The 26,389-nt window shown below is 36.6% G+C and overlaps 1 protein-coding gene across 2 annotated transcripts in view; it reads right to left on the bottom strand.

The window, feature by feature from the left end:
* The window catches only part of DDIAS (DNA damage induced apoptosis suppressor), a 34,997-nt gene that overhangs the window by 5,385 nt on the left and 3,223 nt on the right, over nucleotides 1–26,389 (bottom strand). For both annotated transcript variants that reach the window (XM_058306060.1, XM_071218291.1), the window contains exons 4-6: nucleotides 9,586–9,714; nucleotides 1,463–1,624; nucleotides 372–489 (exon numbers count right to left, since the gene is read on the bottom strand). In XM_058306060.1, the coding sequence (XP_058162043.1) occupies nucleotides 372–489; nucleotides 1,463–1,624; nucleotides 9,586–9,698 (393 nt within the window). In that variant the 5' untranslated portion in view covers nucleotides 9,699–9,714. The remainder of the gene's footprint in view (nucleotides 1–371; nucleotides 490–1,462; nucleotides 1,625–9,585; nucleotides 9,715–26,389) is intronic.

Below are 26,389 nucleotides of genomic sequence, written 5' to 3'. Positions count from 1 at the left end.
TCTACTCTTTTTCTAGACGACAGAATTAAAAAGTAGAGAGTTGATAAAAGTCTTACTACAGAATTTAAAGAAAATTATGGGTGTAAAATAAACAAATATCAAAGCAACATACTGAACACTTCTGAATTTATAATAAATTTAGATTTTTGAAGTTCCGAAAGCATTATCTGAACTGGTTTTTCTGACTTTTGTAGGGAGAAGTCGACACATGGTGTTTTAACAGGTCATCTGTATATTATTTTTATTCAGTTTAAGTACTTCCCCAGGCCATCACATTTATATAACTCTAAAAAACTATTTAGAAAATTCAAAACATTTCATTACAATGGAAATGTTAAGAGAGTACTAAAAAGAAAGGTAGTCTCAATTACCGTCACTCCAAAAATAAAGCTTTGTCCAATGAAGCACATTTCAACTGCTTTAGTTAGTAGGTTCTGTTTAGTATCACTGTCGAGTGTTCCAAGAATTTCATTAGGATCCTGAATGTACCTTGATGGGAAGGAAAATAAAAAAATGTGAAGAAGTAAACTTTGAGCTTCTAACCTGCCATAAAATCAGAAGATACACTTAGATTGAAAATGTAGCACGAACCTGTGGAACTACAAATATATGCAAAGGTGACTTTAAAAGTTAAGTATTTTGTTCCTTCTAATTTCCCATAGCCTAGAAGGACAAAGACAATTGATCAAGTATCAATAAAGTAGACACCTGCCAAATAATTAGGCCCAGCAATTATAAATATTCTGGGGTGGGGGGCAGGAAGCAGCAGTGGGAGTAGTGGTGGGACTTTGAGACCTAATCCTCAAAGTAGAGGGAAGTTTTCCTCCGTTTTGGTAATCTTGGCCATGGACCCTCCATTGTCCCTTTCTTCAAATCAGTTTGTCCTCAACGAGAAGGATATGGACCTAGACTTCTTCTGCCAAATAATTATGGAATGAAAGTAGAAGAGACAGGGTGAGGAAAAGTTTTAACTGCTGATATATATCTTACATTCTGGGACAGTATCTGCATAGGTCAAACTATATAGCTGAAATTGCAATGCAAATGAAAGAAATGATAAAATTTCAACTTCTGATATGTAAATATTCTCTCAAATAGCTTCTTTTGCCTCCAAGGACCTTAGTCCCTTGAATACTAACCTCGATTTGAATAATCCTTCATTTTGCAATTATTTTACTTTTTTTTCTATATTTCTCTAACTTGGATTTAAGTCAAGATTCTAATTAATAGCTTAGTTGGCCTGAATAAAAGAAGCCAGCTTTAACATCAGTCAAGATGTATTCAGGAGATAAAAATCTTTCTATTCCTCACTTGATTATCTTTTAAAGGAACTGATGATCTGAAGTCGATTTGATCACCTTTTCACTAAATGAATATGATCTTAAAAACCCATATCTTTACATTCTATTAACATACTAAAGGAGTAGCTAGGAAAAAAAAAAGATGCTTGAAATATTTCTACCTGTGCAAACCAGTGGCAGTAAGACCAAAAAATGTATCCAAGCAGCTCCCAAATACGGTAATTCCAAACAGTTTATTTAATTCTGCAACTTTTAAGGAGAGTTTGTATCTGTAACTGGCATTTTCAGCTTCACCGGTAGAGCCACATTTTGGACAATCAGACCTGTAAAAATGGGGGGGGGGGGGGGGAAACCAACAGTGTAGAGATGCTCACTAACATTTTTTTCATGTGATGAAAAACAAATGCAAAAAAAAAAAATTAAAAATATAAAAGTATTTGCATACAACGTTCCTATAAAATTAACCTTTTTAATAAACTATTTCATATCAACCTCTTTTGAACTGTTCTAACCACTGGCTTTTACTGATTTAAGTAGCACAAAACAAATTGATAAAAAACTGAAGGAAATCTGTGTGTGTGTATAAAAGAGAGGAAAGAGATCATATTGACTAAACCATCATTAACAAATTGAGATATATTAGAGTCTGGGGGCAGAGGGGAAACTAAATTTAATAAAGTGAGCACTTACACCAACTGAAGACCTGAAGTTTAATGTTTATCATCTTCTGTTAAGAGAACAATGAATAACCTTTAAATATTTAATAAATATTTATACACACAGTACCTAACTGATTTTTTTTCACCATTATAATAACTTTACTTTTTCTCTTTTTAAAAAACTGCTCCAGTGGGAAGCAGCTGTGGCTCAAGGAATTGAGCTCCCGTTTACCACACAGAGGATGCCAGTTTGATCCCCAGGACCTCCTGGTAAAAAAAAAGAAAAGGCGTCCCAGGCCTGCACAGTGGAGAGCAGCTCAGGCCCCTATGCAGAGGCACAGCAAAGCGACCCACCAAAAAAGACGATGATGCAACCAGATAGAAAAAACAAACAAAAAACCCAAAAACCTGTTCCAGAAGCTTCCTTTATTCCACTCAGAAACTTAACTCCAAAAGGACAAAACATTTGTGGGTCAACGCAATATATTACAGTAAAATGATGCAAGAGTCCATTTGTTTCCATGCACAAAACTGGAATCAAGGACATCTTCAGAGCTATGATAATTGGTGACTTATTGAAGAAAAATCTGTAATCCTCAATATAATCCCTATTTGAAAAAAATAATCAAATTGTATATTCATTGTTCAAAGATGTATTCTTTTAGACAATATTACTAATTCCATCCTTCCTGCTTCAATGACATAGTAGAGATCTTATAAACTGCAACCTAAGGTTCCGCTGAGTCCTCTCAAATGAAATACAAATGTGCTATATTGGAACATAAAACAATGGTGATTTTTTATTCCCGAATCCAGTGTAAATATTTCCAGTCAGACATTTCCATGGCTACAGATATTTGGTTGTTTGATTTATATGCATCTAATTCATTGGAATATGCTGAGAATTTATCAGATGACAAACACTAGATAGAACAACCAAGCTAAAATTTAGCGTGGTTTGAAGGCAACCTGTAAAAATGGCCAAAGCCTTGACAGTGAAAAAACTATGTCAAGTGTAAATCTACTGCCATGTACTAGCTTGTGTAGTCTTAGGATAGTTAGTTAACTCTTTATGCCTTGATTTCCTCACCTGTAAAATCCCAGGTTGAAGGAGGATAAAATGAGACAAAATAAAGGATAAAGTGCAGATCTTGCCAAATAAATGCCAGCCACCTTCATCATCACAATTATATTAAATATTGTGATGCTTGTCACTTCTACTTAGTGTTTTGCCCCCTTTCTAGATGTTTGCAATAACATCTTCTAAGTTTGATATCCATCTTTCAAATACTTAATTTAACAAAGTGACCCCTTAAAACATCTGTGGTAAAGGATAAAACTAGTACTTTCTCATTTTCCTTCATGTTGCTAATGATCTAGTTTTAAAAAGTTACAAAAAGCAAACAGAATAGTGTTTAAAAGTTGTACAAATGTTTGCTGCATGATAGCCATGAGGGGGAGCCCACAACCAAAAGTGAAGCAAGCCAGGCATTGAAGGACAAATATTACATGACCTCTCTGATGTGAATTAAGCCAATCAAGCTGTTTCAGAGAGCTGGAGAATGGAAGACAGGCTTACAGGAAATAGCGGGGAAGAGAAAGGTTGTGAGCCAAGGGAACTATTTTGATCAAGGCTAATCTGGTCCATCATACAAGAGTTACTTACTGACTCACCATCATCAGATATTGCTAATTTACTTTTTTGCAACCTCAAGATGGATCTGTACCAACACATACATCTGGTCTTACCCAATCTGCTAGAGTTTGTGTTGTAATCTTTGCCATAGAACAAAGTGAAGGTAACTGACTCACGAGGGGATAAAAGCTCATTTATACTAGGTTCCAGTGAAATGAATTAAATGTTTTAAATATATATTAAAACCTTCTTAAAGGTTAGGTATTAATGCATTCAGGGCTAGTGTAAAATTTCTAGCAAATCTTAGAATAAGAATAATTTGTATTCCTTCAGTGATTTGCAGTTTACAAATGTTTTCACAAATATTATTTCATTATTTTTCTCTACAACAATTCTGAAAGGAAAATAATGCAGGAATTATTACCATTTTACAAATGGGGAAATTGGGGTGAGTTTATTGCCCAGTGACAAAATTAGTCAATATATATCCAAATCCAAGGCTATGGATTTCTAGCCTAGAGTTTTTTCTTATACGACATATAACTCTAAGACTAATATGGGTAAGAATGAACTGTCTTATAAATAAAGAGTGTCCATGATAGCCTTATAAAACTAGGTCCTAATGCATAAACAAACTTAAATTATATATATACACACACACACATTTATATAATGAAAATGTATAATAAAGATATTTATTTAGTTTCCCTTAATCCTTTTGAGAATAAGGCTGGATTGAAACAAATTAAAGTATGATGTGATATAGGTCAAAGCTTCTCAAACTTTAATATGCAAATGAATCACCTGGGGATCCTAAATGATTCTGCTTCAGTCAGTCTAGGACAGGCCCAGAATTCTGCATTTCTAACAAGTTTCCAGCTGATGCTGATGTTGCTAGTCCTTAGACCACATTTTTCAAAAATACAATTTTATTGAAATATACATCATTCATACATGAACATACATAAACAATAAGTCTATAGTAAAAGTTGTGAACTTACAAGAAAACATGCATATCACCATGCAGGGTTTCTATACATCACCCCATCACCAACAACTTGCATTGCTGTGAAACATTTATTACAAACTATGAAAGAGCATCCTCAAAATATTACTACTATTGCCAATATCTTACCTTTGTGTATTTCCCCCCCCAGTATTATAGTTCATGAGAGAACATTCTCATATTTGTCCTGTTAACCACAGTCTATCTTCCACCACTGACAGTCCCACACTTTGTACAATCAATTCAAAGTGTACATTCAGTGGTTCTCACTTTAGTCACAGAATTGTGCTGTCACCACCCCAATTTTAGAACGTTTTCATTATTCCAAAAGGAAAAATCCCATACCCCCTTACAGCCCCCTATTATCGTCCCTTAGAACTGACACAGTATCTTTTTGCCATTGCTGCAAAAATATTACAATATTACCGTTAACTATCATGCGTAAGTGACATTAGTTGTAATTTTCCCATGTAATCACCATATTCTTAACATTTTGTAAAAGAACATTCTTATATTTATATATTAATCACAATCTTCATCCACCACTGAAATCACTGGTATAGATTCCCTAGATTATTCTCTAACTTCCTTTCAAATGTCATGTATGTTTAGACTACATTTTAAGATGGGTGTAGACAATATTTTCTATGGGTATAGACAATACTTTCAACAGTTAGCATCAAGTGGGGACCTAAACGATAGTCTGCTGATTTAACCTCCATAAGTACTCTTACGCTAAAATTTCATTTGTTAGGGAATAGCTATGGAATAGCAGTTCTCCAATTTTTTGGTCTTAGGATCCTTAATACTCTTAAAAATTACTAAGAACAAAGCACTTTTGTTTGTGTAGGTAATCTCTATCTGTATTTCTCCTATATAATAAAAATGGAAACAGACTATCAATTCATTACAAATGATAAACTCACTACATGGTCAACATAAAGAACATGTTTTTATGAAAAATTACTGTTTCCCAAAAAAAAAAAAAAAGGTGAGAATAGAATGGCATTGTTTTACATTTTTTAAATCTCTTTAATGACAGGCTTAATAAAAGACAGGTGGATTCTCAATATCTGCTACACTGTTCAATTTGTTGCTATATCACAAAGGATATGGAAAATTCCACTTTGAACTACAGGAGAATAAGGGTAAGAAAAGACAAATAACGTCTTAGAATTACTTTGAAAATAGTTTTGACCTTAAGGAGTCTCTAAAAGGATATGAAATAAAACCTGTAATATGCTATCATTTTTGTTTGATTCCAGTTAATACCAAGTTTCATTTGTTTTTTTCTGGGTAAGTTTACTTGATATTCAGGCAAGAAGCAGAGAAACTGAAGGGATCAGTAATTCTTAGTGTTTTTTAAATTCTTTGAAACCCTTTGTAAATCTGATGGAAACAATGGACACATTTCTACCAGAAAAACACACACATGACCATAACAGACAACACTTTGGGGAAAAGGTGATTCATACACACTATAACCTATAATCTGCCCATAGATCCCAGGTTAAGAACCCCTAGACTAGATGGTAACATTATGTCTCGAAGTTTATAGACATAGATTAAATTGAATGTACACCGTAATGAAATGTGGTTTTTAAAATATATATATATATCTACGGCCTTTACATACTACTGCCCCACCAACAAAGAGGGAAAAACTATTATCTATGTGTGTGGAATCCAATTTGACTTGAAGAGTAAATGACATAAACTTTTTAGGTGCCTGGGGGATGGGAAATGGGTAGGTAGGTACTCTCTAAGCTATGATTCCCATTTAGGATAGAAAAAGAAAGTTCTTAGTGTCAGAGGCAGATTTCTGGGCTAATGGGACTGTGTGTCCCACTAAGTCACCAGAAGGAGAATTTGCATGTGTTTAGGAAGGGTGAATAAGTAAGTCCCCTATCCTGCTCAAAATTATTTTCGGGAGTATACATACATACTACACATGCACGCACACGCTTAGACACATTAATTTTCTCAGATGAAGGACTAAAATAACTTTCATGTTTCTTATGTCTATATATCTATGTCTGTATCTATATTTACATGCATATCATGGAACCCTTCTTCAAATGTAATCTCATTTGTAACCCTAACATAAGAATGAGAATGAGCTGCTGAAACTAAGGCAGGGGCCCCAGAGCCCTGTCTACTACTCAGACTACCTACCATTCCATCTCTAATCCCTACTTCCCACCAGAGGCACCTCCATGGAGGCCTGCCACTGCTCTAACCTATAACCATGTCTTACTTGAAAGTTAAAAATAAGAAAAAAGTTAACCCCACAAAGTACCTATCATGGCTGTAGTTACTAAGGATTCGGGGCAAGAAAATCTTTAGGGAACAGTCTCTGTTCTTCAGTGTCTCTAAGATCTCCCACAGGGAAGTGGATGTGGCTCAAGCAATTAGGCTCCCGTCTTCTATACAGGAGGTCCAGGGTTCGATTTCCGGGGCCTCCTGGTGAAGGTAAGCTGGCCTGTGCAGCGAGCTGGCCCAAGTGGAGAGCTGGCATGTGAGGAGTGCTGGCCCATGCTGAGAGCTGGCACAGCAAGATGAGCAACAAAGAGAGACACAGATGAGAGACAATAAGAGATGCAGCAGACAAGGGAGCTGAGGTGGTGCAAGAGATTGAGCACCTCTCTCCCACTCTGGAAGGTCCCAGTATTGGTTCCTGGTGCCACCTAAAGAGAAGACAAGCAGACACAGAAGAATACACAGCAAATGGACCCAGAAAGCAGACAGCAAGTGCAATATCATCAAAGGGCGGGAGGCGATAAAAAAATAAATCTTTAAACAAAAAAGATCTACAAAGGCTCAAGTACAGAATTCCTCTGTCATAAAATTGTTTTGCTACACTAAAATTAATAATAATTTTTAAAAATCGGAGAATTGAAAGTGAGGAATCTGTTTCCTGTATTGCTTACATATGACTCCAAAAATGAAAAAGGGAAGCAGAAACAAAAGTAGAAAAGATAATCATCAGAAATGTGGGAATAGATTTTCTTTTAGTAGTATTATGACTGTGATATATGTAGAAAACAGGTTGTATTTCTGTGGACTAAATTTCTACAGGGAAGGACCAAGTGCTGTAGGTTTTACAAACCTAAAACAGTCCAGTTGGAACTCTTCTTTCCCAGAGCACCTTAGCTCCAGCAAAGGGGGTATGTGTCATTCTGCATACAAATGCCACTACTAATTTGGAGATAATATAGTGACTATGAGTGTTCACAGCAGTCAGACTGTTTAGGCTTGAATATCTTTCTGTCACTGACCAGCTGGCTGTGTGATTTGAAGCAAGTGACTTAAGTTTTCTAAGCTTCGTTTTCCTTCTGTGAAGGTTAATATTGTATTAGAAGATAGTGACTCAAGCTCCTAGCACATAATAAACAGTTATTAACACCACTCCTGAGACATAACAACAATGTTATTGTTCAACCTAAACTTTGGTTTCAGATTATCTTTAAAAGAAAAACTTGGAAAAAGAAATCAGTTTTAAAAATAATATCTAACACCTATATATTACTTATTATGTAGACAATGTTCAAGTACTTCATTTATACTAACTCATTTAATTCTTACAACAAACCTATGAAGCAGATATTATTATTTTCCACTTTATTGAGGCTCAGATAATGTAAGTGATTTGCCTAAGGTTACACAAATATAAATGGCAAGATTGGGATTTGAACCCAGGCCATCTGGCTCCAGAGAATTATGCTTTTAATTACCACAAAATACTGCAATATGTACTCTACACCGATAGTAGATTTGTAATAGTACTACCATTTAGACATCCTAATGTGTCATATTGTACTAGGTGATTTCTGTGCAATAGCTCTAACTTTACAAATATCCTCCATTGTGGGTATTATTATACCATGTTACAAACGAGTAATTAGACACACAGAATACCTTGCCCAAGGTCAAATAACTAATAAGTGTCAGAGCCTATATGCAACTCTGTCATATTCTCTGAGGCTTGAAATCTTTCCACTTCAAGAAAGAGCAGATCCTAATAAAAGGCAAGTAGCCCATGAGCTTTAGGTTTTTCAAATGATATGCAGGAATCTGAAAATGGGCAAACCTAAGAGAATCTATACATTATCATACTGTCATTTATTCATTCAGTCAACAAACATTTGTTGAGCATTTTCTTTGAACCAGTGCCTAGTGCCTAGACAAGATGCTGAGGATTTAACGAAAAATAACACAAACAGGGTTTTATTCTTAGTGCTTACAAATCAGTATTTAAGAGGATGGCATAATGGAGGAAGGATAATTTATATTCTAGATGTAGTTTATAACTGTCAACCCCTCCTCTTCAAGGCTAAGGAAACAAAAGGACTGGTTAAGAATATTTGCTGGCATTCTATTCTGCCGTACTTATTAGGTATCCTTATGTAGCTATAAGAACCTAAGACTTGACTCTTTCTCTAGGCACAGAAAAAGTATTCCTGAAGAACTCCAACCTAAACTCTGATTTCTCCTCTATGAAGATCAGGCAAGGGTCTTAGGGTCTCTAGGTATACTCAGCCTGCACCTGAGTACATGTGTCAAGCACTATCCTCGCTGTTAGATAATACAGATTACTAACACTGCTCTCAGGGAGTTTATCTTTTTTATTTTTATATATTTTAAAAGTATGAAAATGCAAAAACAAACAAACAAAAAACCCCTACACTATTTCAAGGGATATCCCAGAAGTAGGCCAAATTTTTATACCAGGATTGGGACTTACTCTCTGACAAGCTATTTGTTGCTCCTGAGGCAGGCAGTTAGCAAAGACTTGGTAGCTTGAAGCTTCCTTTAGTAAGAGAAGATTATCAACCAATTCTATTCCAAGACTTACAGAGGACCCAAACCCTGAGAGAATCTTAGGTATGGATATAGTGAATTTAATCCCTACTTCCCTTGAGTCACAGGAAATTTATACTGTACATTTATATTCTATTTTACAAGCTTTATATATACTTTTACCTTTTGGAAACTAGGATTATTCGAGAGAAGCATTTTTGACATGATGGGTATATAAAACTTGAATTCTGGAGAGCAAGTACAGAGGCAAGAAGAAATTTTCTTCTTCTGTTCATGTGTTCACACTGTGGCCTGCAAAAGAAAATAGTATTGGGGTGAATAACAAATCTTTACTTGTATTGTATATGCACATTCATTTCTGAGGAAAACCAAATAACCTCCACTACAACACTAGATTTCTTTGGTTTCGCTTTCAAAGGGAAACTATTATCAATATATTGAAATATTAATTTTCTTTTACTGCTTACGTAAAAGTAATACCAGAAAGAAAATAAGAGTGGCTCAAACAAATATTGTTTTTGAATAAATGCTCCATCCCAGTAAATGCAGGAAAAATGTCACTTTTATAAGAGCTACAAGGAAGTTGTTTTTAATTATTAATAGGAAGGAAATTACATGAATCTTTGAAAGAATCAAAATTGGTGCAAAAAGGCTCTAAGGCCTTCAGTAATTTTCAGGACACACATGTATTAGCCAGCCAAAGGGGTGCTGATGCAAAATACCGGAAATTGGTGTTTTTTTTTCCCCAAGGATTTATTTATTTATTTCACTCCCTTTCCCCCGCCCCTCCGGCTGTCTGTTCTCTGTGTCTATTTGCTGAGTCTTCTTTGTCTGCTTCTGTTGTTGTCAGGGCACGAGAATCTGTGTTTCTTTCTGTTGTGTCATCTTGTGTCAGCTCTCTGTGTGTGCAGCACCATTCCTGGGCAGGCTGCACTTTCTTTCGCGCTGGGCGGCTCTCCTTACAGGGCGCAGTCCTTGCCTGTGGGGCCCCTATGCGGGGGACACCCCTGTGTGGCAGGGCATTCCTTGCGCGCATCAGCACTACACATGGGCCAGCTCCACACAGTCAAGGAGGCCCGGGGTTTGAACCATAGACCTCCCATGTGGTAGATGGATGCCCTAACCACTGGGCCAAGTCCGCCGCCTGGTGGGTTTTTGTAAAGGGTATTTATTTGGGGCAGGAGCTTACGGATACTAGGCCATATAGCATAAGTTACTTCCCGCATCAAAGTCTATTTTCATGTGTTGGAGCAAGATGGCTGCCAACGTCTGTGAGGTTCAAACTTCCTGGGTTCCTCTTTCTGGGGCTTGCTTCTGTTTCCTCTGTGAGCTTACTTCCTGGGGCTACAGCTTAAGGCTTCCGCATCAAACTCCAACATCAAAACTCTAACAATAAGAACCCCAACTCTGTCCTCTGCCATACCTTTTATCTGTGAGTCCCCACCCACCGAGGAGCAGGTATTCAATACCCTACTGACACAAGAGGTTTACTTGAATCCAATAAAATCTCATATGCCCAGAGGAAAAGACCAGTTTACAAATATAATCTAATATTTCTTTTTGGAATTCATCACTAATATCAAACAGCTACACTCATCCCTCTGAATTCCAAAGACATTACAATACTCAAAAAACCTCAAATCAGTTACAATGCAAGTACTAAATGATATCACAATCAATTTTAAAAAATGCAGTTTGTCCTGGGGCAAAGTCCTGTCCGCTATAGACCTCTGAAACTTATGAAACATTAATCTACTTCCAGTACGCAAAAGAACAGAAAAAGGATAAACATTTTCAATACAGTAAGGAGAAATTGGGAGGGAAACATGAGTCATGTTTTCTCTGTGGGTCAGCAGGCCTGCAGGGATCCTCTGTTCAACTTCAAAGTCTTGGGGTCATTCTTAAGAAGATGCTTTCTTCTCCTTGGGGCCATACAGGGACCCACCCTTTCCACTGGCTTGCTCAACAGCCGTTTTCTTGGTTCCACCCTCATCAAGAATCTGGGTGTTGACCAAACTCCAGACCTGTCCCTTCAAGAGTATTGGAGTGATTGCCACACCTTACCCAATCTTTGGGTTAGAGTCTTAACCCCCCAAGTACAGTGATGTGAAGACAACATTCCTCCTAACCTTTGGCAAACAGGCTCAACCCTCTCAGAGCAACGAGCTGACCACCTGGGCTTCCCTAACCTTTGGGGCACAGGTCCACCCCTCTCAGACCTGTGGGGTGTTAACCTTAACTGCCCGAATCCTTGGGGAATGTGCTCCACCCGCTCTGTACCCTGGGGCAGCAAAACTCTCCCAGAACATAAGGCAGGAATATCCACCCTCTTCAACTGCTGGAACAAACTCACCCTCTCTGCACACATGGATGAGATTCCTCTCTTGGCCCAAGGTGATGTCCTAATTCCAGATCTCAGCTTCCACAGTTTCCTCTTAAAGCTGTTTCTCCTTCAATCTCTCCTTTCCATGTTCTTTTATTCCAGGCTGACAGTGGTTCTGTTTATTCGGCTCTCTCAAAAAGCCTGTTGGTTTAGCATGCAGGAAGCAGGGGTCCAAGCCATCAGAGAGTAAGACTTTCCACAAGTTTTTCTTAGATAACTACATCTTCAATCTTGATTTACCAGTTCCATGTTAGTTAAGTCCTCCAATGGGGCACTTTCTTCTGGGACCTTGATCTTCAGAAGCTTGGAATTTCCAGAATCAGTTTCTGTTTTCTTTGTGCCTGACAGTTCAGTCCTCAGCATATCTCTCTCATCTAGCATTTTGCTATAAGATGCAAGCAGAAGCCAAGCTGAATTCTCCAGGTTTACTTTGGAAATTTCTTTAGCTAAATGCCCAGGCTTGCCATTTTAAAATTCTGCCTTCCATAAAACACCAGGAGTTAATCTTGCTAAGTTCTCTGTAACTTTAAAACATGGATCGCCTTTTCTCCAGTTTCCAATAATAGTTTCATCAGTACTTCCAAGGCATCATAAAAAGTCTCTGTAGCATCCATATTGCTATTGACAGTCTCTTCAAAGCGCTGTAGGTCTTTTCTTCCAAGCATCACACAATTCCTCCAAAAAATACCCCTTATCCATTTATAAAACCGTTCCAGCATTTTGGTAATTGCAAAAGCTCTTCCCCACTCCTTGGTACCAAATTCTGTATTAGTCAGGCAAAGGGGCGCTTATGCGAAATACCAGAAATTGGTTGGTTTTTATAAAGGGTATTTATTTGGGGTAGGAGCTTATAGATACCAGACCATAAAAGCATAATTACTTCCCTCACCAAAGTCTATTTTCATGTCTTGGAGCAAGATGGCTGCTGATGTCTGTGAGGGTTCAGGCTTCCTGGGTTCCTCTTTTCCTAGGGCTTGCTTCTGTTTGCTCTGTTAGCTTACCTCCTAGAGCTCCAGACTAAAGCATCAGCAACAACTCCAAAATCAAAACTCTAACATTAAGAACTCCAACTCAGTTCTTTTCCATGCCTTTTATTTGTGAGTCCCCACTCACCAAAGGGTGGGTACTAACACCCTACTGACACAAGTAAACCTCTTACTTGATTAAGTAATCAAGTAAACCTCTGAATCCAATAAAATCTAATAAGCCCAGAGGAAAGGACCAGTTTACAAACATAATCTAATATTTCTTTTTGGAATTCATCAATAATATCAAACTGCTACAACACATTTTTACATACCTTGAAGAAATAAAAAGGCAATTGAGGTTTTACAAAAAGAAAAATGCTACAAGGTTAAAGGACAGGTCAAATTGCTTTAAGATCCTCAGAGAAGTACAACAATAAAAGCAATATTCTACTCTTTTACACTTTCTCTTTAAAAATTCAAATGTCACTTTTCTTACTAAAAAACAAAGAAACCAAAAAACCTAAATTGATTAGTTTATTTGTAGCATAAAATAAATGATCTGAAATAAAGGTCTCTGAATATATTCAAGAAAAAACTATATTCACAATTTTCGTTTGCAAACACATGATAAAGCTTTCAATTTCAGAAAATGGGTAGAACTTTAAGACTGGGCACCAGCACATTCTATCAAAGTGGAAGAATCCACTTAGAAATGATAACAGAGAAATGCAAATGGTGAAGAAACACATGACAAAATCTTCACATCACTAGCAGTGAGTGAAATGCAAATCAAAACTACAATGAGATATCATTTCATACCTATTAGATTGGCCACTATTAAAAAGTTGGAAAACTGTAAATGTTGGAGAGGATGTGGAGAAAAAGGAACACTTATTATTGTTGATGGGAATATAGAATGGTACAGCCACTGTGGAGAGCTGTTTGGCAGTTCCTAACGAAGCTGAATATAAACTTGCCACGTGACCTGGCAATACCATCACTAGGTATATACCCGGAAGACTTGAGAGCAGTGACACAAACAGACTTCTGTACATTGATGTGTGCATAGCAGCATTACTCATGGTAGCCAAAAGTGGAAACAACCCAGGTGTTCATCAACTAATGAATGGATAAACAAATTGTGGTGTATTCACACGATGGAATATTATGCAGTGGTGAGAAGAAATGAAATCAGGAAACATATGACAACATAGATGAACCTGGAGGACGTTATGTTGAGTGAAGTAAGCCAGACATAAAAAGACAAATATGGTATGACTGCCTTATTATGAAATAAATATATGATATGAAATATAAATATATGCTGTGAAATATGAATATGGGTAGAATTGCACATATAAGATGGTTTTTCTTTGAAGCTGAACAAATGTAAGTTAATACTATAAAACGTAAATATCAGACCAAAAAACCACACATTATACTAAGTGAAAGAGACCAGACACAGAGTACTACACATTGTATGATTCCATTTGTAATAAATGCAAATATAAATCAATTTATAAAGATATAAGCAGATAGTGGTTATACAGGTCTGAGGAAAGACTACTAAGGCGTGTGGAGTTTTTCTTTTTGGAGTAATGAAATTGTTCTAAAATTTTTGACATGATGAATGTACAACATTGTGAGTATACTAAAAGCTACTGGTTATACACTTTGGATATGTCATATGGTATGTGAATATATCTCAATAAAACTGCTTAACAAACAAATAAATAATTGTGCAAGTATAGCCAAAAACAGCGGCTATGTACAGCAGGTGGAACATAGAGAAATTGACAGGTGAAGAATTTTGTTTAAAAAAATTTTTTTTAATTTTTCATTATTGAAATAATGAAAATGCTCTAATAACGACTGAAATGATGAACGCACAACTTTGTGATTATACCAAAAAACACTGATTGTACACTTTGAATGAACTGTATGCTTTATTAATATGTATCAAAAAAAGTGATTTGCTTAAAAAATAACAGAATCTTTTAGGTACAGTTCATCATAATGATCATAAATAGAGAAATGTGGTGACTGTGGAAGGGAGATCTTAAAGTGATAATCACCTGCCCATCAATCAAAATAAAGCTTCTTGAAAATAAAAGCTTGACACCTAAGGCAACAAGATGGAAATATGAAAGATGAAAGATAAAATGATTTACAAAAACCACTGATCTATGCACAGAAAAGAAAGCTAATCTTGATTAATACTTGTTATCCTTGTTTGGGGATCCTTAGGTATGTAGTATTAGTAAGGTTCTACCAAAGGCAGATGCATATATCTATTCTTGTTTGTCACTTTAGGCCACATGGGATCCAAGGACAGGGTAGAATAGGTGAAGTGGGTTACAAGGCGAAGGCAGGAAGGAGGGTCACAGAAAACTGCCATTATTAGTGCTATAATCTCAAATTCCTTGCCAATGCAACAAAAGAGGGAACGTATGTCAGCATATTTGGAGCTAGCTGAAGCACCTGTTTGGGGGCTCCAGGAGACCAGAGGAGCACCCTGCAACATCCTTGAAGGAATGGAAGGAGGAAACTGCCCATCTGCAGATAAGATTCATAAGTAGAGCACTCCAAGCCCCAGAGGCCAGGGCCCATCTTCCACTGGAGGCACAAGCCACCTCAGGAGCTGTTCCGTGGCTGGAATTGAAAGCTCCACTTCCCTAAAATGGGGGAGGAAGAGATGGTTGGCACCAACTTCAGCTACTGAAGAGTAAATTCAGCCAGCTAAAGTATAATCCTAACAACAGCTAAAGTTTGAACCTGTCCAAGTCAGAAAGAGGCTGGTAGCCGCCATCTTAACTCCATGCCTGGCACAAGAGGAAGTGGGGTGGACTAAAAATCACAGTGCTGGTAGGGAATGGCTTCTTTCCACCCAGGTCAGAATGCAGCTCCAGCATAATCCTCAGCCCCACCTCTGGAAGGGAGGAAGCTGGGGGGATCTGCACAAGCCTCCCCAGGAAATTACCGGCCAAGACACAGAGGCTGGTCATTATTCTACTTTGGCAGCGCGAGTTGCCCCAGAAGTTATTCTGTGGCTGGAATTTAAAACTCCATTTCCCAAATATAGCGGGGGAAGAGATGGTTGGCCACTGATTTCAGCTACTGATTAGTAAATTTGGCTGGCTAAAGTATAACCCTAAGAACAGCTAAAGTTTGAACCTGTCCAAGTCAGAAAGAGGCCAGTAGCTGCCATTTTGACTCTGCCCCAGCATGAGAGGAAGCCTGGCTGACTGAAAATCACAGAGATGGTAGGAAATGGTTTCTTTCACCCAGATGAGCCTGCAGCCCTAGCCTAGGCTTCAGCCCTGCCTCTGGCAGGGAGGAGGCTGGTGGGCCCTGCACCAGCCCATCCAGGTAATTACAGGTATATTTGGCTGGCACAGATTGAATAATCGGAAGTCTACTGGGGCAACTGTCATCATCTTGGACCTGCACTGCATAGAATGCTGCCCATACCTGCACCTCCATCTCCCTCTCCAGGGAGGGGAGATAGGGATGTGAAGCTTCATCAGTCTCTCTGGGCAACTAGAGTCTAGGCCTGTATGACTTGGATTATTCCATACAGTAGTGACTCTGTCCTAACTCTGGGAAAAGGAGAATTTGGGAGAAGCTTCACTGGTCCCTGGGGCAATGAGGGCAGCTTGAGCCTCCACGGCTTATAGCACCAACTACATCCTTGGGTCCTACTGCTCAACCAGCAAGGGAGAAAGGGCAGGAAACTCTAAACTAAAGAGAAAAACTGCACCCAGAATACTCTAGTAAGCCAGATGCCAAGAAACCAACAAAAAATTACAATCCACACCAAGAAACAGGAAGACATGGCCCATTTAAAGGAACAAGATAAGCCTCCAGATGACATAAAGGAGTTGAGACAACTAATCATTGATGTTCAAACAAATCTCCTTAATAAATTTAATAAGATGGCTAAAGAATTAGGGATATTAAGACACTGGATGAGCACAAAGAAGAATTTGAAAGCATACATAGAAAAATAGCAGATCTTAGGAATGAAAGGTGCAACAAATGAAATTCTTAAAAAAAAATAGCAGATTTGAGGCAGAAGAAAGAATTGGTGAGCTTGAAGAAATGGTCTCTGAAAGTGAACATACAAAAGAACAGATGAAGAATGGAAAAAACTGAACAAGGTCTCAGGGAATTAAATTACAGCAAAAGACATGCAAACATATGTGTCATGGGTATCCCAGAAGGAGAAGAGAAGAGAAAAGGGCAGAAGGAATATTTGAAGAAATAATGGTAGAAATTTTCCCAACCCTATTGAAGGACACAGATATCCATGTCCAAGAAGCAAAATGTACTCCCATCTAAAAAAATCCAAATAGACCAACTCCGAGACACATATTAATCAGAATGTCAAATGCCAAAGACAGAGAGTTCTGAGAACAGCAAGAAAAAAGCAATGCATAACATGTAAGGGAAACCCAATAAGATTAAGTGCTGATTTCCCACTAGAAACCATGGAGGTAAGAAGACAGTGGTCTGATATATATTTAAGATACTACAAGAGAAAAACTTCCAACCAAGAATCTTACATCCGGCAAGATTGTCTTTCAAAAATGAGGATGAGTTTAGAATATTCACAGATAAGCAGAAACGGAGAGAATAGCCAAGAGACGAGACTTTCAGGAAATACTAAAGGGTGTGCAAGAGCCTGAAAAGAAAAGACAGGAGGGAGAGGCCTGGCAGAAAGTCTAGAAATGAAGAGTATATGAATAAAAGAAACAAAGTATCAAAAGAGTGGTGAAAATAAAATAGGACAGATAAAACTCAAATAGTCAGGAATAAACTTAACCAACGATGTAAAGCACTTGTATTCAGAAAACTGCAATTCAATGTTAAAAGAAATAGAAAAAGACCTAAATAACTGGAAGAACATTCCATGTGCACAGACTAGAAGACTAAATATCATTAAGATGTCAGTTCTACTCAAATTGATATATAGTTCAATGCAATCCCAATAAAAATCCCACTAGCATTGTTTTAAAAGTTGAAAACACAATTATCAAATTTATTTGGAAGGGTGAGGGCTCCTGAATAGCCAGAAACATTTTATAGGAAAAGCAAGCTCTCATCTCCAGAAATTAAATCATAGCAACAGTTGCTAGAAACAGCACAGTACTGGAGTAAAGACAGACACATAGAACAATGGAACCAAACTGATGGTTTAGAAACAGACTCTCACATGTATGGTCAAGTGATTTACTAGCGTGTCAAACCCACACAGCTTGGGCAGATGGTGCTCAACAAATGGTGCTGAAAGAACTAGATATACATACCCAAAAGAGGGAAAGAGGACCTCTATTCTCACACCTTATCCAAAAATTAACTCAAAATGGATCAAAAAACCTAAAAATAAAAGAACCATAAAGCTTCTAGAAGAAATTGTAGGAAAATAGCTTCAACACCTGGTAGTAGGTGGTGGATTCTTAAAGGAGATAAGAGGAGAACTGAGATGGACTGCTAATGTTTAATGTACATAGAAAGTTTAATTAGCTTTACTGTAAAAGTGTGGAAATGTTTAGAGTAGATGGTAACACATAGTAACAGCTAGTTTATAAATGGGTATGTGGCTGAAAAGTGGTAATCTAGGGATGTAAATACCTATTGACAAAATGCTAGAGAATAATCTAGGAACTGAATACCATGGTAAACCAAGAGGTGGATGAGAATTGTAGTTGATGGTACAGGTTCAAGACTGTCCTTTGTGAGCTACAGCAAATGTATATCACTATTGCAGGTTGGTGGGAATGTGGAGAAGTGTGGGAAAAATACAACTGGAGTGATCTATGGACTGTTGGTTAGCAGTAATAATATAATATTCTTGCATCTATGCCAAAGATGTACTGTGTTGATAATGGGGCAGTACAGAAAATATTTGCCAAATGTACACCATGGACACGGTAACAATCAGATGATATTGTCTTATCATGTAACAAATGTTCCACCACAGGGTGATGTATTGACAGAGGGGTATTGTTTGGGAATTCTGCACGCGTGCATAATTGTTTTATAAGTTTACAACTTCTGTCATAAAAGTATATTTAAAAAATAATAATAGGGTGGGTTGGGGGAAAAATACACCAAATATAATATAAGGACTATAATTAGTAGTTAAGATTTTGACAATATTCTTTCATAATTTGTAACAAATGTTTCATGACAATGCAAGGTATTGGTGGAGGGTTGATGTATGGGACCCCTGTATAATGTTATGCATGTCTGCTTTGTAAGTTCACAACTTTTACTATACACTTATTGTTTACGTATATTTGTATATAAATTATATAAAGATAATCATAATAATAGAATGGGTTGGGGGAAAAATACTTTGACAATGCTCTTTAATTATTAGTTAAAATGTTCTTTAATCACTAGTTAAAAATGTTTAACAACAATGCAAGATATTGGTGGTAGGGGAGGTATGAGAGTCCTGAGTGATGTTATATATGTTTGTTTTGTAAGTTCACACTATTACTATATACTTATTGTTTATGTATGAGTGATATACTTCAATAAATTTTTAAAAAAGTCTAAGGAGGGAACAGGAGGGAAAGGAGAAAGGGCGACTTTTGTGCTGTGTTGCTATAGCAGAGAAAAACAGAAAAAAAAACAATGATATAGGTTACAGAAAGGATAAAACAACATGAGCCATCCATATGCTGCCGACAAGACACTCACCTTACACCAAAGACACAAACCAGCTGAAAGTGAAAGGTTAGAAAACAATATTCCACTAAAACAGTAACCAAAAAAGAACAGGGGTAGCTATACTAATATCAGACAAAAGAGACCTTAAATGTAAAAAAGTTATAAGGGATACAGAAGGCCATTATATATTAATAAAAGGGAAAATCTACCAGGAAGAAATAACAGTCATAATTATCTATACACCTAACCAAGGTGCCTGAAAATACATGAGACAAACTCTGGCAAAACTGAAGGAACAAAATAGACATCTCTACAATAATCGTTGGAGACTTCAACACACCACTCACATCATTAAATAGAAAAACTAGACAGAAGAGCAAGGAAACAGAGAACTTGAACAATATGATAAACGAGTTAGACCTAACAAACACAGAATGCTGCATCGAAACTCAGGGGTTTATACATTCTTCTGAAGTACTCATGATTCTTTTTTCCAGAATAGGCCACATATTAGGGCACAATGCAGCTCATAATAAATATAAAAAGATTGAAATTATACAGAACACTTTCTCAGATCATAATGGAATAAAATTGGAAATCAATAATAGACAGGAAAAAAAGTAAATTCACATGTGTGTGGAGGCTCAATAAGACATGCCTAAATAATCAATGGGTCAAAGAAGAAATTGCAAGCAAAATCAGTAAATATATTGAGACAAATGAGAACGAGACACAACATAACAAAACTTATGGGATACAGAGAAGGCAGTTTTGAGAGGGAAATTTATAGCACCTAAATGCCTTTATTAAAAAAGAAGAAAGAACTGAACTCAAAGATTTATCTGAACAACTACAGAAACTAGAAAAAGAACAGCAAACTAATCCCAAAACAAGCAGAAGGAAAGAAATAAGATTAGAGCAGAAATAAATGAAATAGAGAAGAGAAAAAACAAAACAAAACAAAACAAAACAGAGAACTTAAAAAAAAAAAAGCCAGTTCTTTGAGAAGTTCAATAAAATTGATAAACCCCTACCTAGACTAACAAAGAAAAAAAGAGAGAAGATACAAATAAATACAATCAGAAATGAAAGGAGGGAAGTTACAACTGACCCCTCAGAAATAAAAATGATCATTTCACAGTATGCTAAAAAACTAGACAACCTAGATGAAACGGAAAAATTCGTAGAAATGCACAAACAACCTACACTGACGCTACAAGAAATACAAGAACTTTACAAATAAATCACACTTAAAGAGATTGACTCCATAGTCTAAAATCTACCAGCAAAGAAAAGCCTAGGACCAGATGGCTTCACAGGTGAATTCTACCAAGCATTTTGAAAAGAGTTAACATGAATCCTGTTTAAAGTCTTCCAAAAAATTGAAGAGGAGGGAAAATTACCCATCACATTTTATGAAGCCAACATCACCCTAATACCAAAGCCAGATAAAGACACTACAAGAAAATTACAGACCAGTCTCTCTAATGAATATAGATCCCAAAATTCTCATGAAAATACTTGCAAATGGAGTCCAATAGCATATCAAAATAATTACACACCCCAAGTAGGATTAATTCCTGGTATGCCAGGGTAGTTCAATATAAGAAAATCAAGTAACGTAATACACCACATTAACAAATTGAAGGAAAAAACACACATGATTGACTCCATTTATGCACAAAAGGCATTAGACAAAACCCAGCATCCTTTCTGGGTCAAAACACTTTGAAAGATAGGAAGAGAAGGGAAATTCCTCAATATGATAAAGGGCATACATGAAAAACCCACAGCCAACATAGTACTCAATGGGAAAAGGCTGAAATCTTTCCCTCTAAAACTGGGAACAAGCAAGGATGCCCACTGTCACCACTGTTATTCAATATTGCGCTAGAAGTTCTAGCTAGAGCAATTAGACAGGGAAAAAAAGGTATCCATATGGGAAGAGAGGAATTAAAACTCTTAATATTCGCAGATGACATTATATTTAGAAAATTCTGAAATGTCTATGTCAAAGCTGCTTCAGCTAATAAATGAGTTCAGTAGTGTCAGGGTACAAGATCAACACACAAAAATTGATAGTTTCTGTACATTAGTACTGAACAATATGAGGAGGAAATCAGGGAAAAATTCCATTTACAAAAGCAACAAAAGACTCAAATACCTAGGAATCAATTTAACCAAAGTAGTACAGGAATACATGCAGAAAATTACAAAACAATGCTAACAGAAATCAATGATGACCTAAACAAATGGAAAGACATTCCATGTTTATGGATTGGAAGACTAAATATTGTGAAGGAGTCAATCCTACCCAAACTGATTTACAGATACAATGGAATTCCAATGGAAATTACAAGGGCCTACTTGACAGAAATAGAAAAGGTAATTACCAAATTCATTTGGAAGGGAAAGTGCACCCGAGTAGCCAAAAGCATTCTAAAAAATAGTGATGTGAGAGGAATTTCACTGCCTGACCTTGAAACATATTATTAATACAAAGCCACAGTGGTCAAGACAGTATGGGATTGGCATAAAGACAGACACATTGGTCAGTGAAACAGAATTAAAGCTCAGAAATAACCATCATTTCTATGCCCAACTGGTTTTCAACAAACCTACCAAATAATGGGACAAAAGAGTCTCTTCAACTAATGGTGCTGTGAGTACTGGATATCCATAATCAAAAGAATGAAACAGGACTCTTATCTTACCCCCTATACAAGAAGGAATTAAAAATGGATCAAAGACCTAAATATAAAAGCCAGGACCTTAAAACAACTAGAAGGAAATGTAGGGAAATATTTTAAAAACCTTGTGGTAGGTGGTAGCTTTTTGGACCTTACACCCAAAGCTCAAGCAACAAAAGAAAAAATAGAAAAATGGGACTTCCTCAAATCTAAACACTTTTGCACCACAAAGGAAAAGTCCTTTCAAATGGGTGAAAAGGCAGCTGACTCAAAGGGAAAAAAATATTTGGAAATCATATATCTGATAAGGGTTTAATATGAATGGTATATAAAGATACTCGACAATAAAAAGATGGCTGATTAAAAATGTGTAAAAGCCTTCAAGAGACATTTGTCCAAAGAAGAAATACAAATGGTAAAAACACTTAAAAAAATGTTCAACATCAATAGCGATTAGGGAAATGCAAATCAAAGCTACAATGAGATATCATTTCACACCAATTAGAATGGCCAATATCAAAAAGACCGAGAACTACAAGTGTTGGAGAGGACGTGGAGGGATAGGAACACTTAGTTTTAAAGGAAGGCTAATTGAATTGTTTTTATTTAAGGTTTTATTGCCCTCTAGTGGATCAAATAATTATGTCTAAAAAACTATCACTGACAAATTTGAGAAATGAAAAGAGAAAGGAGAACGCTATTTTTACTGTTTGTATTATAAGTTGTAAACCCCAGAAGATGGCACAAAGACCTCCTATTCGCTACATGGTAGACAAAAAGGCAACAGCATCGTTTCGGGCAATCCACTATTGAGTATTCCTTTTGTTGTTTTCAGAGTATTTTTCTTCATGGTACTTGCCACCTTGTTTGCTTTGTGTCTTTCTTTTTTCTCTACTGCCTGACTTGCAGTATAGTGAATTTATGTTTGATGAATAACTGAATGAAGGGCAGGAACAAGTAAATACTAAGGTTAGGCAAAGATGATAATAGTATTAAATTTCTTTCAGCTCCATCACAGTCAGGAAACCATTTTCCAACTCAACAAACTCAATACATTCATTTATTCATCAGTTTATTTACTGTGCAGCTGCTAAATGTCAGGTGTTGGAGATGTAAGTGACGGACAAAACACACAAAGTTTTTGTCTGGTCACTAGACACACTGTCCATGCAAGAGATAGGTATATTAAATAGACAATAACCAAAAAAATTTTTTTCATTGCTATTGTGGTAAATTCTGTAATACCAAGAGAAACTATAACAAGGGGACTGATCTAGTCTTAGCTTAATGGGATGGGCAGAGAAAGGAGCAGTTAGGAAAATACATAAATTTTTAAAAGAATTGCTGAGTGGTGGGATTAAAAATACTTATTTCCTATATGTAAATACTTTCTAAATGTATTACTTTTATAATTAGAAAAATCAACACATGTAATAAAAATACTGGGTAGGGAACTTGGCAATAACATACAAAGCTCCCTGATTATAACCCCTTGTATTCTATTTTCATAATAGCCAAGTGTTTTTCAATCTTCGGTGTGCATCAAATCACTTGGAGGATAGAATAAATATTCCTGGGCTGCATCTCCAGAGCTTACTATTGTGAGTATGGGATGAAGATCTGCAAATTTGCATTTCTAACAAGTTATGTTGTCCATACTTAAAAACCAATGGCCTAGCCATTGCAACTAGAAACAATCTGAAGTCTGATGGTGAACACCACTTGTGATTAATGTGATTATAGTTAAATCCTAAAGACCAAGAATATTTTAGTTTCTTTCAGATCAGTTTACAACTCTTTGCTCCAATTCCAATCCACTATCTGATAATGTTTCAGTTTAACCAAGTTCTTAGAAGGCACAAAGTATGAAAAGGCATGCTCATGCATGCATAGCCGCCAGGCTTTTTTCTTCTTTGGGCTATATTAGAAAATGTGGAATAAATCTTACTTAATGCCAGATTATGAGAAGAAAAAATTCAAGTTAAGTATTTACTGTGAACTGGCATATGGGAATGATGGTCGGGAGTGGGAAATAGAAGATAGAGAAGTATAAGACGTGGATCCTATTTTTAAAGGAACTTATAATTCAGTTAGGTTCAAAATTTATTTATAATGGTTTAAAGTCCTCAAAGTTATTTTACATTATTATCTGAACCATTCAAATCCAGTTGTGTTCATAATATCTTTTTTAATGCTTTCCAGTTCTTTTACATCATTATCTAATCCATTCAGAAATGAGAAGGATAATTAAAGGTTAAAAAGCAGGTGAAATCAGGTATGGAATTCATACTTTCTGATTAGTAGTTCAACAGTCCTTTTAGCCCATTACACTGTTTCCTCAAGCTTCACATTTAAGAAGTGATTTGCATGTGTTTCAAGATGGTAGTCAAAGGATGAAATCCCTCATTTAAAAAACTAATACCCAGTTCTAATGGCATAAGGAAAAGGAGGTACAACTGACTTTTCCCCATTACTTATTTCTCTCAAAACTAACTGTTCTTGTCTATTACTTTTTTTTTTAAAGCAGGTAAGGGGACTTGAACCTAGGACCTCAGACATGGAAAGCAGATGCTCGACCACTGAGCTAAATCTGCTCCCCAGTGAGAGTTGTTTTTCTCATTTGTTTGTTTGTTTTTAGGAGGTACTGGGGATTGAACCTGGGATCTCATACATGGGAAGCAGGTGCTCGACTGCTGAGCTACATTGCTTCCTAATGAAAACTGTTTTTTTCATGTTTGTTTGTTTGTTTTTAGGAGGTGCTGGGACTGAACCTGGGTCCTTGTACGTGGGAAGCAGGCACTCAACCACTTGAGCTATATCTGCTTCCCCCTGTTTCTGCCTTTTAAGAAAGCCTTTGTCATTTGTTGCTCTCAGATTTTCTATTTCATATTTTACAAGCCAAGAAACCTTAGCTATGGAAAGGGTGCTATTTTTAATTGTTTTCTTATCTTACTTAATGGTTTCCTCTGAGGGTGCATGCTTTGTCGAATTTCTCTAAAAACAGTTATAACATGTCCATAAGAAATAATTTACTGGCATTAATATGAAAATCCTAGAAAGGTAAGAGAGAGAAAACAAGCAGGAGAGGAGAGAAAATTAAACAAATAAAAAAGAGACAAAACCTCCAGTAAAAGGAGAAATACTGGTGAAAAATACATTTAAAAACAGAAAAAGAGCAAAATTGTAGTACAATGTATTTTGTCTATTTACTGTCATTCATGACAAGTAAAGTACTGTGCTAGAAATGGGAAGAAGACAGTTATATAGAGAAAAAACACACTTTTGTGTTTGAGGAGTTTATAATCTATTGACTTAATATAGACAATATACAACTACCAAGAAAATGATACAAAGGTACAAACAATGTATAACTGGAGAGGTATTAAGGGCTTACTTGTCCTTTTTATGTTTTGCCTTGAGAACATGTCTTACTACCTCTATTTTTTAAGTCTTCATTCTACTTTCAAAAATGTCTGAAATGTGTCCTTCTCTTTCCTTTTCCCATAACCTTTGCAGCTGGTCAGATACTTACCAACTTTCACCTGGACTACTCCACAGCCTAACATCTCAACAACTCAAAAAGAAATATTTTTTGAGTACATACTATCTCAGACATTAGAGATCAAATAGTGATTAAGACACAGTCTCTACCTATCTTCAAGAGGCTTAAAGCTTTTTGAGAAAAACAGACTATTAAACAAGATAACAGCAACACACTCTGCTATGAAGAAACACTCTTTTCTCCTACCTCACTGGCTGCTCTTTCTCAGGCTCCTTTATTGGTTCTTCTTCCACTAGGCTTTCTTCCTTGTCCTCCTCCCCACCCTATTCTTTCCCTAGGAGACCACAATCATTAACATGATTTTAAATGCCTGCTTATTCTTATGATTTCCAAATTTTTCTCTTGGGTCCTGCCTGACATCTTCTCTCCGTTCTAGACTTGCATATCCCAATTGCCTACCTGTCTCATAGACACATCAAGCTTTCAAAAGTAAAAAACATTCTTTCCCTTCAATTTTCACCAGCTCTACTCTCCACCAGTAACTTGGGCCAGATATCTAGGAATTATCCTTCATTTCTCCCTTCCTCACGTCCCACATCATCCCCATCAAAAAGTCCAAGTCTATTTCCATATTTAGAAATGATCATTCATTTTTTTGCTTATATATTCTGCGACCATCTTGATCCAGACCACCATCATCTCCTGCTTATGCTGCTGCATTAGAGTCCTAACTGCGCGACAA

Source organism: Dasypus novemcinctus, chromosome 10 (assembly GCF_030445035.2).
Source record: "Dasypus novemcinctus isolate mDasNov1 chromosome 10, mDasNov1.1.hap2, whole genome shotgun sequence".
NCBI lineage: Eukaryota > Metazoa > Chordata > Mammalia > Cingulata > Dasypodidae > Dasypus > Dasypus novemcinctus.
This window is presented reverse-complemented; position numbering and strand designations above follow the sequence as displayed.